The 16,380-nt window shown below is 40.9% G+C and overlaps 1 protein-coding gene and 1 long non-coding RNA gene across 4 annotated transcripts in view; one reads left to right on the forward strand and one right to left on the reverse strand.

The window, feature by feature from the left end:
- QSER1 (glutamine and serine rich 1) overlaps positions 1–8,323 on the reverse strand; it is a 79,074-nt gene extending 70,751 nt beyond the window's left edge. Inside the window, exon 1 of one of the 3 annotated variants that reach the window (XM_067749498.1) lies at positions 8,282–8,323. Coding sequence is in view for 1 of the 3 variants with exons in the window: in XM_067749495.1 (XP_067605596.1) it covers positions 6,986–7,176 (191 nt within the window). In the remaining 2 variants the exon portion in view is untranslated. Of the gene's footprint in view, positions 1–5,122; positions 5,225–6,985; positions 7,495–8,281 lie in introns of those variants that run through there. The other 2 variants (XM_067749495.1, XM_067749496.1) reach the window with 2 other exon arrangements.
- The window catches only part of LOC137230317 (uncharacterized), a 30,658-nt gene continuing 21,035 nt past the window's right edge, over positions 6,758–16,380 (forward strand). The window contains exons 1-3 of the long non-coding RNA XR_010946091.1: positions 6,758–7,058; positions 10,694–10,809; positions 14,659–14,708. This is a non-coding gene — a long non-coding RNA (uncharacterized lncRNA). The remainder of the gene's footprint in view (positions 7,059–10,693; positions 10,810–14,658; positions 14,709–16,380) is intronic.

Raw genomic sequence — 16,380 nt, forward strand, 5'->3', positions numbered from 1 at the left:
ATATGCTAGACACCATTCTAAACACTTTTCTGTGTTCTCATTTAATCTTCAAAAAAGCTTCCTCCTTTCACACAGGGAACTTCAGGCACAGGGAAATTAAGAAACTTGTTTAAGATCATACTGCAAGTGTTGGGGTCAAAATATAACCCCCCCAAATTCTGACTTCAGAGCTTATGCCATCAACCATTTCTCTAAACTGCCTTCTACAGATGTGAACAAGACAGCTTCCTGTTCTCATGGAATATGCATTCTATTAGTAGTGGTTAGTGGTATGGGGAAAGGGTAGTGATAAATTATACATATAAATCTATAAAATTACTTCAGAGAGTGATAATGCTATGAAGAAAATAAAACTCTGTGCTGTAATACAGTGACGAGAAGTTACTCTAGATAGGGCAGCCAGAGAAGGCCTTGCTGAGGAGCTAACATGTGGGAGAAGACCTAAATGTCCAGAAGAAGCAGCAAAGCAAAGACCTGTAAAGGAAGTTCAGATAAAAAGAACAACTAGTGCAAAATTCCTAAGACACAAATATCTTAGCATGTTTCAGGAACAGAAATAAGGCCCATGTGGCTAAAGGATGGTGGTGGGAGCGGAATGATGAGGTTGGAGAATTAGCCAAGGCCTTGTAGGCCACGATAAGGACTTTGCATTTTCCTCTGAGTAACACTAGGAGGTTTTAAGGAGGGTAATGACATTATTTGATTTATATTTTGAAATGTTAACTCTGGCTGATGCACGTTTAATAAACTCTAGAAAGGCTAAAGTAGAAACAAGGAAAGCAAGAAACAAGGAGGCAACTGCAATTGTTCATGTGGGAAATTATATATATGGAGATCAAACCAACAGGATTTACTGAGGGACTGGATATGGGAGGAGAGAAATGAGTCATAGATGGCTCCAAACTGTTAGGCATGAGCTACAAAGTAAACGGTAGTATTATTTACCGAGGTAGGGAAGATGAAAGGAGGACCTGGTTGGGGGGTTAGGGTGATAATCATGTTTTGGACATATTATGTTTTAAGTACTTATTCAATATCCAAATGGAGATGACAGGAAGATACCTAGATATGAATCTAGAGATATAAATTTGAAAATCTTTTAATATATATGGCAACTTCACCGAGGGTGAGTTGAAAGAGAAGAAAAAGGATGGAGCTCCAAGTGTCACTTGTTGAAGGGCACTCCAACATTTAGAAGCCAAGTAGAGAGGCAGCAAGTATATCATCCTGTCACCCTTCTGGATTACAAGTTTTGTTGTTTTTTTTTTAATTGAAGTACAGTTGATGTACAATATTATATTACACCTATATGTTACAGGTGTACAATATACTGTTTCACAATTTTTAAAGGTTACACTCCATCTATTGGATCACAAGTTCTTTCAGAGGCAGGACAGTGTCTCTTTCATCTTTATGGTACCCTGTAGAACTTAGCTTAGTAACAGAAACTCAGAGATGCTCAGTACATTCTAATGAGTGAATGAATGTTTGCCATTTGATTTCTCAAGCTTTCACTGAAGAAATATAATACTTGATAAAGGCAACAGTGCCTTGCATATAGTGGACACTCAAGTATTTGTTTAATGAATGAAAGAAAAATCCTGGACTGTGTTTTGCTATACACATTTTAGTACTCAAATTGTCCCGGAGAGCATGGCAAGGAAAGGCAGCAAGCAAGCAGCAGCCTACATCACCATACTTCCAACCAAGGACAATCACAAATGCCCTAAACCCTACATCCTGGTCCCTCCTACAGGGTAGCGGGGGAAGATGGGGAACGGTACTAGAGACTGCAGCAAGGAAAAGAAGGGCTTTCAATTCTCACACTAAAGCAGAGTTCTGGCTTTCATGTCATAAATATGTATTAAGCACCTATTGTGTGCCAGACACTAGAGTTAAGTATCAGGTATACAGCAGTAGGCAAAACAGATAGTGTCCTTCAAAGAACTTCCATTCTAAAGAGGAAGGTACCTATTACATAAATAGCATATAAGTATGTAGTTATATTTCTAAGAATTTTGTGGAAGCACAGTAAACATATGCCATTGCTCAAAGTAACAGGGGGCCAAGGGTGAAAGGCAGGAGGTTTCTAACAGGAAATACCTTAAGAAGTCAGGCTGGGAGGTAGGGAAGGGGTGAGAATTAGTTAGGTGGAGGTAACAGCATGTATCAGGGTTTTAAGGTAGAAAGGAATTTAGGATGATCCAAGGAATTTTAGATTGGCCAGTAAGTGCAGGGCCATACACAGCACATTCCAGATTTTTAAAAACTTGACCTTAAGGTGTAGGAGTAGCAATGGAAAGGTTTCAAGCAAAGGAGCAACACGAGCAAACTGGTAGATCTGTGCTTTTAAAACTCACTCTGAATGCTATGAAGAGAGTGAATTGAAGGGGGGGGAGGAAGAGAGAGGGACTGGGAATTTGGGGTTGGTAGATGAAAAATATTACATTTAGAAAAAAAAAAATATTACATTTAGAATGGATAACAATAAGGTCCTACTGTAAAGCACGGGGAACTATATCCAATTCATACTTTAAAAAAGAATATATATATATGTGTGTAGAACTGAGTCACCTTGCTGTACAGCAGAGATTGCCACAACTTTGTAAATCAACTCGACTTCAATAAAAAAAATAAATAAATAAATAAAACAATGAATTGAAGGAAGGAAAGAAAAGGTTTAAGATTACTTAGTTATCCAAGTGAAAAATAATGGCTTGGATCAGGGTGGAGCAGTAGAAAGACAGTAGACAATTTCAAGATATATTTAAGAGATTAAAAAAAAATAGCAAGGCTTGGTGACTGAGCACACACAACTCTCAGGTTGTGGCCTGAGAAGCTAGGTGGACAGAGGTGCGACTTACTAGAAAGGATTCACTAGACAAGCAGAGGTGGGGTGGATGGGGAAAGTATGAGTTCATCACTAATGATTCTCGCTATACACCCAAGTAAAAGCTCAAAGAGGTAGATGGATACGCGATTAGGTGCTCAGAAGAGGTCTGGGCTTTAGACACATATATGGGCATCTCCAGAGATGGTATTTAAAGTAACGGGCATGGATGTGATATCCTCAGGAGAAAGCACAGAATGGACAAGAAAGCCTATCAATCCCAAGCCCCAAGGAAACAACATGTGGAGATAGAAGAGTAAGAACTAGTGAAGAAGAGGAAAAAGCAGTGGGCCAGAAAGGAGGAAAACCACAATAGACAGTGCTATGGAAGTGAAAGGAAGCATGTTTCAATTAGGAAAACAAACGGACAGTGGAGATAAAGAACACTGAAATAAGGATATTAATGACGGCTAGGTTTCCAGGCCAGTTACAAAAGGTCATTAATCCATTACATAGGTAGATTACAGCATTAGACTATCTTACCATGATGTAGTGCAGTACAGTAATGAAACATGCAGGCTTTAGATCCACAATGCCCAGGTTTAAATCCCAGCTCCACTACTTACTTGCTATGTGGGTCTAAGTTTATTAATGTCACAATGCCTCAGTTTCCAATTCTTAAAAGAGAAGGTAAAAATAATACCTACCTCAAAAGACTACTGTGAGGATTAGATAAACTAGTGTGGGTGTTTGTCACTTAAAACAGTAGCTAGCACAAATTAGTTGTCAGTAAATGATAGCTACTATTACAACACTGTTTTTATGGGAAAATACTTTCTGAACAACAGAAGTTTATAATCTTTCACTAATTTGGGATTGTCTCTACTCCTTATAAATTGTGATCTTACAGGTCTCATTACAAAAGCCTTGAGGGAAACGTTAGATTTAAAACTTACTCAAAAAGTCCTCAATATAGTAGCTGACCATTTTTAGAGAAGCTAATCATTGTTTTCTTTTACGGAAGGGTACCTCTCACACTCACTGCACATTCATACTATAATCAGAAAGAACTTATGTATCAGGAAATTCTAAAAACTGGTGGCAAAAAAAAAAAGGCTGTTTCAAGTCAAAAAGGCAAAAAACAAATATAATTCTATTTTAAAACAAAATATTTCCATTTAGTCACTTTCTGGTGTGACTAAACACACCATGTATCATCACCATGATGAAACAGTCTGTCTCTTCCTGTTCTGTACAAGATATAAATGTCAGGGAGAGAAAAGGTGCAGGTCCGTAGCTTTCTGATGATCATCTTATTTCCAAAAGCATGGAGAGGTATTTATAGTATTTAAACTAGCCCCATAAAGAGTATTTCCAACCACATGGTGATAGGCAAAGATATGCTCATTTGGTCCCTGAAACTGAGAAGATCCCAAATAAATGGAGATTTATCAATATATGACCAGGTCCCATCTCTGAACTTCCATATACATACCAAGCACTATTATAGAAACATTCAGAAATCTCTCTATACACTCTATTTAAGGTATCAATAAAATGCTTGAGTTTTCCCATTAGTACTTTATTTTTCAATTGTTAAGACAATGGAAATACCTAACACCTTATGGAGCTGTTATACCAAAAAATTGTTTACTATGCTGTTTCCTATCAACTGATGAAAATGTTTCATTTCAGGACCAAGTAAAGACATAAGGTAGGATGTAAGATTCCATGTCAGTAACAACTGAATGTCATTACCATCTGTTAGCTTCTGAATAGGTTACTGGAAACAAGGTGAGAGGCTAACTCCTTATGGATAAGTATCCATACTGCGTCATCACAACTAGTATTCATTTCCACCTTCAAGAAAAACTGCCAAAAGGGGGAACAAAAATATTCAACTGATACACAAATTATGAAACAGTTTTTTAAAATGTTACAAAAATATGAGTAGGCTCCTGAAAGCACAGAATACTTAAAGGGCATATTTCAGATTCAGTATTTTTTATAGAACTGAAATGAGCGAGGACATCACAGTTTGAGGAATAAAATGAGGTACAATTAAGAAGTGTGTGTAGCCCTGTACAGATGGCCTGATCCTAACACAAGATGTTAACAAAGCAAGTTGATGGGGGAGGGGGAAAGCCTTCATTTTCTATGCTATAATTTAGCTAACTCCACCCCCAAAATATATTTTAAGAGGGGAGGGGCTTAGCATTTAAGAATCAGTAATTTCCAATAAACAGAAAATAAATCCCTTTTAGATTATGTGTTCCAAATAAATCTACTTACTGTTTTCAAATGTGTTTGGGAAGTCATTCTTTGTTACTTTGATAAATAACATTTGGAAAATATGACAAGTAGATTTTAGTTTCTTGACTCAGAAGTATTCTGCTAAAAGAAATAACAGAAATAACTAGATAGCATTTGTTTCATGTACCTAATAAAACAGTTGTCATTTAAAACATAAAATATGCTGCACAATTACCTATCACTGCTGTTCCCTGAAGAGAAAGTAATTTTAATTTGTAAATTATGGTATTTGATGCAAAAGCTACTTAAAAAATGATAGTCAAATTACCACCAAAAAAACCCCCAAAAAAACAAAAAAAAGGAAAAGTGCCATACATTTTTCATAAAACTCCTTAAAATGTCTTAACTGTATATAATACAAAGTTATGACTATTTCTGAAAAGTCTCAGCATTTAACTATTTAGCTCCAAATTGGCACATCACATTATTTTTTTAACCCCATCTCTTTTAAACAAAGGACCTAAAATTTTCTAAGAAAGCGTACTTCCCTTTTCTTGAACAAATTTTTTCTCATTCTCTCACAATCACCCCAAGGTACTATCTAAGACAAAGACCAGCTACTCTTCGCACATATTTTCCAAATCATGAACGTGGAACTTTTATAAAAACAAAGAAGATAACCTAGAATACTGTAATATATAAAGTAAAAAAAAAAAAAGTTCACTTCTGTCGTGACAATAATAAAGAAATCTGATGAGATCATAAAACCACGAAGCTTCCTGTTGGTAGCTGAGGATGAAGTCATTAGCAACCCAAGATTCCCTGGTCCTTGTAATCAGAAGCTGCACCTACCAGATTCTTCATTGTTCGGCAGAGGTGTCTTTAAAACACCCCGCTCCCGAATGGTCCAAACCAAACCACGCCTTCCAGTTATCATTCAAATGGACCGTTTCACGTTTCACAGTGTGGCACTACTACACATTTCCCGCGAGCTTAAATATCTAGTAAGAGTCAACATTTTAGATTCCCTTGGTCATGCTGGAGCAAAGATGAACTCTTGAACCCCACGCTACATAATGAACCGGGGCTTCAGAAACCGAGATGGAGAAGCATGCTTCTGTTCTTCAACCTTTATGGCCTTCACCGACCGCCCCTCACCTCCAATTTCTTCCCAACTTTAGTCACCCCAAGGCAAAGAGAGATTCCATACTTCCTGCTGTTGTTAAAAGAGGAGGACACCCAAGAGTAACTTTGAACCTGTATACGAGAAATAGCTTCATCTTGGCCACCACTGCAAACATATGTCACCCAGCCACGGCGCAGCGTTCGCGCCCCAACGGGCCCCCTCCTAGGGCCCACGCCCCCGGGGTTCTCCCGCAGCACAGCCCTCCCGGGTCCCCCAATGTCAGGGACGCAGCTCCGCGCCTCTTCCTCTCCCGCCTCCCCCACCCTCACACTCACCGCCGGGGCCCCCAAGACCACATTGTCGGTTCCAATACAATGGAATGTCACTGCCCCGAACCCCTCAGCGCCCCCCTCGTACCCCCGGAACCAGTCCCGAGTCTCCCTGATCGCCGAGTTCAGCCACGAACCCAAACTTCACCATGTGAGAGCCCGGACCCCGGAGGTGACGGGGACCCACGACTCCCGCCCAACCCTCCCTTTTACCCACGGTCCCCGACCAGCCCTGGCTGCGAGTCCCGCACTGGGCGCCCGCACCCACCCCAAGACCACCCCACAGGAGTCCTCAGCCGTCTCTCCCGGCCAGGGCTAGGGCGAAGAGACGAGCGGAGGGCTCCCAGCCGGCCCGGACCCCTGGGCGGGGCTGCACAGGGGCGAAGGCCCCAAACGCATCCCTGGCCTTTCCTGGCTCACCACGACCCCGCCGCCCACCCTCCCTACCTGGCCTTGAGGCTGGGGCTGCTGCCGCTGCTGCAGCTGCTGCTGGAGGCGGCGGCGACCGCCGCGGCTCGGGGTTCGTAGGCCCAGGCGGGGGCGGGGGGTTGTGCGGTGGCGTTGGCGGGGGCGGCGGGGGGTGCGGGCGGCGGCGGCGGCGGGTCGGCGAAGCCGGAGGTCGCGTAGTTCCTGTCCATAGTGGGGGTTGCGTAGGGAGGGCGGGCAGCAGCGGGGGCTCCTCTAGGGCGCAGCGAGAGGGGGGCGGGAGGGGAGGGAGGGGGCGGGGGGAGGAAGAGGAGGAGGAGGAGGCGGCGGCGGCGGCGGCGGAGGGAGCTGGCCCCCTCACATGGCCCCGGCGGGCGGACAGGCGAAGGGCGCGCTGGCCGGTTTGTGTCGGGGGAACCCGAGCCGCGGTGGGCGGCGAGGCCCCAGCTGGGCGTCAGAAAAGCGGCGGCATCCGCGGCCGGGACTCACGGCAGCGGCGGCGGTCGCTGCGCCCCATGTTGGTGGATTTCCCAGGATGCACCTCCCGCCCCCCTCCGCCCCGCGGCCTCGCCCCGCCTCCCCTCGGCGCCCCGCGCCCGCGGCTCGCGGGCCAGGCGGGCGGCCCGTGAGGCCTCCGCCGCCACCGCCGCCTCTGGAAGGCCAGCCGGGGCGGAGAAGGCTTGAGGCCTGTCTGGCCCAGCCGGCTCCGGGAACGCGGAGGGGCGCCCGCCAGCCCTAGCCCAACGGGCCGCGGACTTCCCGCCCTCGTCTGCTCCAAGGGGAGCTGTCCGCGCTCGCCGCGCCCCGCGTGGGAAGGGGCCGCGCCTGCCGTTAGTCCTCGCGAGGGAGGGGAAGTTGAACGGAAACCCAGCGCAGGGTGCTGCAGAGGGGGAGGCTTGTCAGCGCTTTGCCTGGAGTTCGTTATTTGACCCTTCGAGTTATTTTGAGCGACACAAATACTCAGTTCCCACATCGCGATTCCTTTCTCTGCTCCTCGTCCCAAACCAGAAACAGCTGAGCGGGCTGTTTTACAGTTCCGTTTACTCCCTTCCTGCCCAAAGCTTGGTGGGCTAGAGGACCCTTTTCCTGCTGTTAGGGGAGATTTACATTCAAAAAGATTCCAATTCAAACATATTATTTTCCAATCCTAGTTGAAGGACTTTTCCCAGGGGCTCTTATTAACTGTCCCCACCCCCTCCTTGGCGATTTTTCTCATTCTGGGTTTCAGAATCGTCTGTCCCAAGATAAATACTGCCTCTTCATTGATTAATGCAGCTACCATCTGGATGACTTTAATTACCATAAATTTAAACTCACTGTGCACACGTTGTGTTGGACTTTTTGTTTGAGCCTTGGAACTTCAGCAGGACTCTACCCAGACATTTCCGGTCAGACCTCCAAGCTGTTTGGTGGGGGGTAAATTAAAGATTATTTGCGGTTCTTCTAGTGTATGTCAGAGCTGTGTTTCTTTAGTAACTCATGAGTAGTGAAACTTCGGGATCATAGAAATCATCATTTGGTCCTTAAGGCATAAAGTAAAAGTTTAAAAAAAACGTAAAGTTTATTGACCACCACCCTTAAAAAATCAATACAGGTTTAACACCTATTTATGTGCTTAGCAGAGAAATCTATTCCTCAAGATAAGCCTGACATAAAGGTTAAGCAAATCAGACAGGCATAGTAGAAGTAATAAATTTGATACATTATCTCACCATTTAAAAAGCAGTTTAAACTTCGGTAATACCTGGTATTGGATCTGCTATTCCTTCTGAGATTAATTTTGTTCTGGGAGATTCTGTTTTCCTCCTGGCGCCTACATCCTTTTGTTCCTATTCATTCCTTTTTGTAAGTCTTTCGGCACCTGTGATGCTTGGAGTCTGGTCCGGGGTGGGGAAGCAAGGAAGTGAGTAGTCGTTATTTACAAATGAATTCAAATGTGTGGACACAAGTGACTTTGCCAATTTTATGTTAATCCAAGTATGCATTTACTGAGGATATCTTTGAAAAGTGGTTTTCTTTGGGGAAGGAATTTGCCAGATAATATGAGATCCTGCAGAGAAGTAACATAAATCTTCCTTACAACATTTACTTTTCTTATTGCAGACTGGAGATCTGTAATCTAAATAAAACAAAAAAAATTTTTTTCACTACTAACTATTCATTTATAAGTATTTTTGTGAGCACTAAAGTTTTGGCTGTATGGAAGGTGTAGGAAGTGGAGTGGCATGATATGTTTTATGGCACTTAGTTTGATACCCACAACTGGTACTCAGAATGAGTTATGCAGGCAATACCAAACAAGTGGCAATAAAACCTTTATAGTCCCTCACACCATTATGTAGTTTGTTTATGTCACATAAATCAGAGAAAAGATATTAAGCGGAAATTTTAGTATTTTTTTATTTAACAGTAAATTTTATTTTATTTTTATTTTTTATTGGAGTATAGTTTTACAATGTTGAGTTAGTTTCTACTATACAGCGAAGTAGTATTTGAAAAATAATATTACTCTGTCACCATATATGATGTTCCTTTGCCCATTAAGTGAAATTTCCCTAGTTTATCCTAAGTCAATGCAAGTATATTTCCAATGTTACAACATGTCTACAAAATAACATCATAAAATCTTTTTGGTAAAATTGATGGCATTATCTGAAGAATGTCTTCTACCCTACTGAAAATATACTCCCAACACTGCAAACTTTTCATGTTCTCTTTCAAATAATCCCCAACCACGCTGTTTAAGTCTGATCTAGACTGCCTCAAAAGTCTACAATGAGCCTTGTTGTTCTTGTTTTAAGTAAAAATGTTCATTCCAGTCTTTGCCTACAGAACTTATCCAGGTCAACTGTTATGTCTTCCATGACATTTCCCCTACTTTCCAAGGCAAAACCAATTGCTTCCTTTTCATTGCTCTATGGTGCTTATTATATTTATTATATTTAACACCATCTTGTTGCATTGCAATTCGTTGTGTATTTGCCCCTTTCCCTCACAGATCATGAGTTCCTTAAAGGCAGGAGTTGTGTTTAATTCATCCTTGTATCCTCAGTACTTACCACTACTCCTGACATTATATTAGGCTCTAAATACATATTTATTGAATGAATAAATACAAATAGTATTTTTAAAATACCCATTCAGAAATTCCATTTAATCATTTACATACTCCTTTCTAGAAACAAACAAAGACAATTTGGTTGCAAGATGAATTGAGACCCTCCACTTAAAAGAGCCCTTCCTCCTCCCCCACTCCCATCTTCACTTCCTTCTGAGTTTATTGACTAGAAGTTAGTGATGCCTTAGAAAATGTCCATGAACACTCTCCCCACATTTCCCAACCTTCCTTCCATCCCATTAAAAAATCACTGAGTATTTCAACTGGTAGGAAACTTGGAGTAGTTCATCACCCTCATTCTGTTGCTGATGAAACTGAAGCCCAGGATTCAGCTTGTTTTAAGGTGATAGAGGCAATCACTTGGGGGAGGGAGTAATGGAACTCTATCTCCACTGAGGCAGCCTTGTTTATTAGCTTGTTCAGTTTGACATTGACCTGCCCAACAAGAAGGTCTGCATCAACTCTGAGCACAGCGTACACACTCTGCTGTAGACCCTGGGGAAAACAGGAAAGGCCGTTTCCTACCCTGGCTCCAAGTAGTGAGGGCCTGGGCCTCCAGCCTGCAGGATGGACCAACGTAGACACAACTCTGATCCTCTCCTGCCTTCCAGACAAATCTAAGACCTGGCAATCCTGCTCAGTGATGGGAGTTCCTGCAGAGACCTTCACTTGCCCTGCTCTTCTGTAGCTTCCCTGCAATAAAGTCCAGCTGCTTTTGCTGGGGCAGGTGAGTGGGCAAGAATAACCAATATGTATCGAATACATATGTGCTAGGTCCTGTGCTATGGGCTTTGCATGGTTTATCTCATTTAATCTTCAAAATATCCTTACAATGTGGGTCACTATTATTTCCATTTTATAGGAAATTGAGACTTAATGACATTAACTGCCCAAATCATATAAACTAATATAAATTGATAAGAGTGCAAGTGGAGCTTCAAACCAGCTATGTTTGACTCCAGAACCCAATAGGCTTGGTTAAAGTGCTACTGCCAGGTATCTCCACTAAAGAGTTGCTATGTTTTCTTTTATAATTAATGAATGTTTTGTGGGTACTTTAAGACTGTAAACTCCTGAAGCATCATTCCTTCACCACTGGTTTTAGTATCTGTATTAGTTTCCTGTGGCTGCAGCAACAAATTATCACAAACTAGGTGGCTTAAAACCATAGAAATTTATTGTCTCAAAATTCTGGAGGACAGAAGCCCTAAATCAAGATGTCTGCCTGTGTGCTCCCTCTGGAGGCTCTAGGGGAGAATTCTTCCTTGCCTCTTCCAGCTTTTGGTGGCATTCCTTGAATCGGCTACCTCACTCCAGTTTCTGCCTCTGTCTTCACATTGCCTTCTCCTCTGGATGTCTTTTTCATCTGTCCTTTATAAGAACACTTGTCACTGGATTTAGAGTCCCCCCCGGGTAATCCAGGCTGATCTCATCTCAAGATCCTTAACTTAATGACATCTGCAAAGACCCTTTTTCCAAATAAGGTCTCATTCACATGTTCTGTGGATTAGAAGATGGACACGGCTTTTGGGGAACCACAAATCAGCTCACTACAGCATATCCACTGATGATTCTTGATGAAATCAATTATTATTATGGTTACCAAACTGTAATTTTTGTAACTCCATCCTTTCTTCTATAATAATTAGTTATCATTCTTCTACAAGAAGGAACTTTTCTCTATCTCCTATTTATCTACCTATTTATTTCAGTATAGATTCATGAATTTTTTTATTCAATGGAGTTGTGCAGTATAGAAATAACTTAGCAGGTTCAGGTTGTCCAAACCCTGTGTATTCCAAAGAAAGGTTTGGCCCTTGCCAGGCTCCAGGGCCATAACTTCTAAGCGCTTGGAATATCCTGTCTGTTAAGAGTGGTTTTGTTTACCTAAGGCCTTGGACCACACTAGATAGCTATGCTAACAATGTGATTTATGGTGGGGGCTTTGGACCACACAGTATCAGCTTGACCACTGGAGGGGTTAGAGAATTAAGGTCAGCCACCAGGGGGTCAGCTATGCCTATGTGATCAACCTCCCCCCAAAAAAACAAAAACCCTGGACACCAAGGCTCAGGTGAGCTTCCCTGGTTGGCAACACATCATGTGATGAATGTCCACAGCACTCCACTGGGAGAACACAACTTCAAGCTGCACCTGGTCTCCCTTAGACTCTATGCCTTCTTCCATTATTGATTTTAATCTGTATCCTTTCATTGCAACAAACTGTAACCATCAGTATAACAACTTGACTGCCTTGTGAGTTCTTATAGCAAATCATTGAATACAGGGTGGTCTTGGGAGTCCTTGAACACAGGATTATAATCTGTTACCATATTTATTTATTTTGATGTTCAAATAGTGCCATATTTGGCCCAATACCCAAACATTTAATTACTTTAGTATAATTCCTCACAATAAGGAGCCATGTGAACCTCTTAAACAGGGAGTAAATGATCAAAGCTATGGAAAACATTCCCTTGCCCTTCCTAAAGTCCCACCCCATTCCACATCTTCAGCCTGGATGGAACATCAGTGTATCAACATGAGAAGTACAGTTCCTTCATAGGTTTACACACATACACACCACCACCACCACCAACAACAACAACAAAAAGAAAAGAAAACAATATTCCACTACTTATACTCCTGTTCTGGTTGTTTGCAAACACAACTTGAGGCAAATATCTTCCAGAGGTTTTGCTGCTGGAGGATTGAACCCCAAACCAAGGGTGGTAGAGCATGTGTTCTCAAGCCTCCAGTTTCTCATCTATGGCCTAAGAGTAGGGCACTAAAGCTCACTCTGAGCAGAAATCCCCCTGCATAGCTGGTTTATATCCTCTCCCTTCTCTTGTTGCTTCTCTGTTCCCTTTATCACAAAGCCCCAGATATGGTGGTGGTAAAGGAAGCTTGTTGGGAGAGATCTAGACTTCACCTAATTGTCGTGCATGTTAATGTTAGTATATGTATATTAACTACTAAGCGCATCATTACCTGGTATCAGATTCAATTTTGTCAAATGGGATTTCTCCGTTACTTAAGATCCAGATACAGTAGGCTCAAACATCATGTGGAAGTCCAAAACCCTCTAACAATTTTCTGCAAAGTCTAGGGAAACTTATAGTCTCTTGCTCAACATGTCTTCAAGTTTCTTCTGCTTCCATGAGTTGTTTCTCTGTTCAAGGGAGAAATTGAAATTCATTCTCTTTATAGAGTTACACACACACACACACACACACACACACACACACACACACACTCTCTCATAGAGAACATCTTTGAAAGTAACAAAGTAAGCCCAGACTAGTCATTATCCTAGTTTTATTATTTTTATGCATACTCATCTTTTTTGCTACTCATGTAACGTGGCTGCTTGCTCACAACATTAAAAACTCAGAGGGAGCATTGGTCATGACATGTTGTAGCAGACTCCTCTGGTGCCCACATCACATCCCTTGGCTCACCTCTGAGACAGTGCTGACTTACCTTGTGTGCATAGCAGCCTACCCCAAGACCCTGCCATGCATCTTTCTGCATTCTGCTTTCTTGGGCATCACTGGAGCTCCCCAGAATGCAGGGGAGTTTGTATTTCCCCATCAGGAGAAATCCTCAATCAATGGAGAATGGATGTCCAGCCTACCAGCTTCCAGGTGGGCTGTTATGGGAGGCATTTTTCATCCTTCTCAGAGAGTGGTCCTTATAGAAGTGAGCCCCTGCTGCCGACAACAGCAACTTTGATAATATGCCCTTTGGTTTGTTCTCCTGTCCTGCCTTTCTCCCTTCACTGTCATTCTTGCTCCCTCCCAATTAAACTACCTGCGCCCAAATTGTTCTGCTTTTGGGGGAACATGTCTTATATTATTGTTTGATATAACTACTTAATTTTAGTGTTGTGATTTAAATTTGTAGGTATGAGCTGTCTCAAGTCTTAGTTATTGAATCTTCTCCTATCAGCTATGGATTGGCTAAGGGGACAAGGCAGAGTGAAGGAAAGAATGTTGCTAAAAGTGCTAGAAGCCACATCTTGAAAACATGTTCAAGAGGTCAGAACTTGGACATTTCCAAAGAAGTTATGATACAAGGGTGAAACAAGTGGGCTGGGGTCTTTAAAAAAACAAAACAAAACAAAACAAAACTGTAGTCCTTCCTAACAAAAGCTTATATGCCCACCCCTACCCCCCAAATAAAAACTAAAGATATACTCTTTGGAGAGACAGAATAGCATAATGCTTAAGAGCATAGACTCTGGAGCCAGGCTACATTCACTCAAATACTGCTTCTGCTGCTTACTGTGTGAAGTTGGGTAGACTACTTACCTTCTCTGTGCCTCAGTCTCCTTTTCTGTATAATACCTGCCTGTAAAATTATTACTTAGTAATAATACCTGCCTCATAGAGGTATTAAGAGAATTAAATAACAGTATGTGCTTGGAACAGTGCTTGGCACATAGTTTTCAATTATTTTTTAACTTTTTATTTGGACATGGAGTAGAATAAAGAATAATACAAAGCATATCCTGTATCATTCATTAACATTTCATAAATGCTAACATTTACTACATTTGCTTTCAAACTCTCAGGCACACCATTCTTCTCAACATCATACTGGAGGTTCGGCCAGAGCAATAAGGTGAGGAAAACAGAAAGAAAAAAATAAAACTATGTTTATTTGTGAATGTCATGTTTATTTGTGAATGTCCTGTTTATGTCATAGGAAATCCTAAGGAATCTATTTTAAAAAGTAGAACTAATAATTGAATTTAGCAAGATCACAGGATACAAGGTCAATAAGTAAAAAAACAATTGTATTTCTACATAGTAACAATAAACAATTGGAAAATACAATTTCTAAAAATTGAGAAAAATATTTCTAAAAATATTCACAAACTCTTAATTTCAAAGTATTCAATCGAGTGGCTTTTAGTATATTCATAAGGTTGTACAACCATCACCACTATCTAATTCTAGAACATTTATAACACCTCAGAAAGAAACCTCATTTCTAATAGCAAACACTTCTCATTCCCTCCTCCCCCTAGCCTTTGACAACCATTAATCTACTTTCTTTATGGACTTGCCTATTCTGGACTTTTCATATAAATGGAATCATACAGTATGTGTGGACTTTTGTGTCTGACTTCTTTCACTTAGCATAATGTTTCCAAGTTTCATCCATGTTGTAGCATCTATCAGTACTTCATTCCTTTTTATAGCTGAATAATATTCCATTATATGGATATACCACATTTTGTGTATTCATTCATAGGTTGGTAGACATTTGGGTTTTCCACTTTTTGGCTATTATGAATAATGCTACTATGAATATTTGTATACAAGTTTTTACATGAATATGTGTTTTTAATTCTGTTGGGTATACCTAAGAGTTAGAAAATTAAATTTTAAAAATAGCATTTTGAATAGCATAAAAAGACACAAACTGCTTAAGGATGAATTTAACAAAATATATGCAATCCTTGTATACATAAATCTATGAACACTGCTGAGAAATATTTTCAATATCTTGAAAAATATATTATGGATTGGAGGATTCATAATAGTTGAGGGTGATTCTCTTCAAATTTTTCTATAAATTTAATGCAATTCTAAATTCCCCAAAGTATTCTGATTTAGAAGTTGACAAGCTAATTCTAAAATATACATAGAAATGCAAAGTGCTTTGAATAGCCAAAATAATTTTGGGAAAGAATAAAGTTGTAGGACTTACACTACTTCTTTTCAAGACTTACTACAAAGCTTCAGTGAGCAAAACAGTACAGCATTGGCATAACGATAGACAGAGATGAATGAAACATAAAAGAGGGCCCCAGGTATATCATCAATTGATTTTCAACAAAGATTCCAAGATAATTCAGATAATTAGGTGGGGAAAGGATAGGCTTTTAAACAAATCTTGCTAAAACAATTGCATAGTTGAATGGAGGAAAATGAATCTCAATCCTAACTTCATATATACACAAAAATTAGACTTACATGTTAAAGCTGAAACTGTCAAATGTCTAGAAGAAAACAGAGGGAAATCTTTACAATCTTGGGGCAATGATTTCTTGACAGGGCACACAAAATAATGAACATAAAAGAAAAGCAGATACATTGGACTCCATCAAAATTTAAAACTTCTGCATTTTGAAAGACACTGCTAAGAAAATGAAAAGGCAAGCTATGACTAGGAGAAAATATTTGCCAGACACATATCTGACAAAGGGCTTGTATCAAGACTATACAAAGAACACTTGTAGCTCAAAAGTAAGAAGAGAAACTAACCAATTAAAAAATGTCCACAG

The sequence above is a fragment of the Pseudorca crassidens genome, chromosome 9, assembly GCF_039906515.1.
Source record: "Pseudorca crassidens isolate mPseCra1 chromosome 9, mPseCra1.hap1, whole genome shotgun sequence".
In the NCBI taxonomy this organism is placed as follows: domain Eukaryota; kingdom Metazoa; phylum Chordata; class Mammalia; order Artiodactyla; family Delphinidae; genus Pseudorca; species Pseudorca crassidens.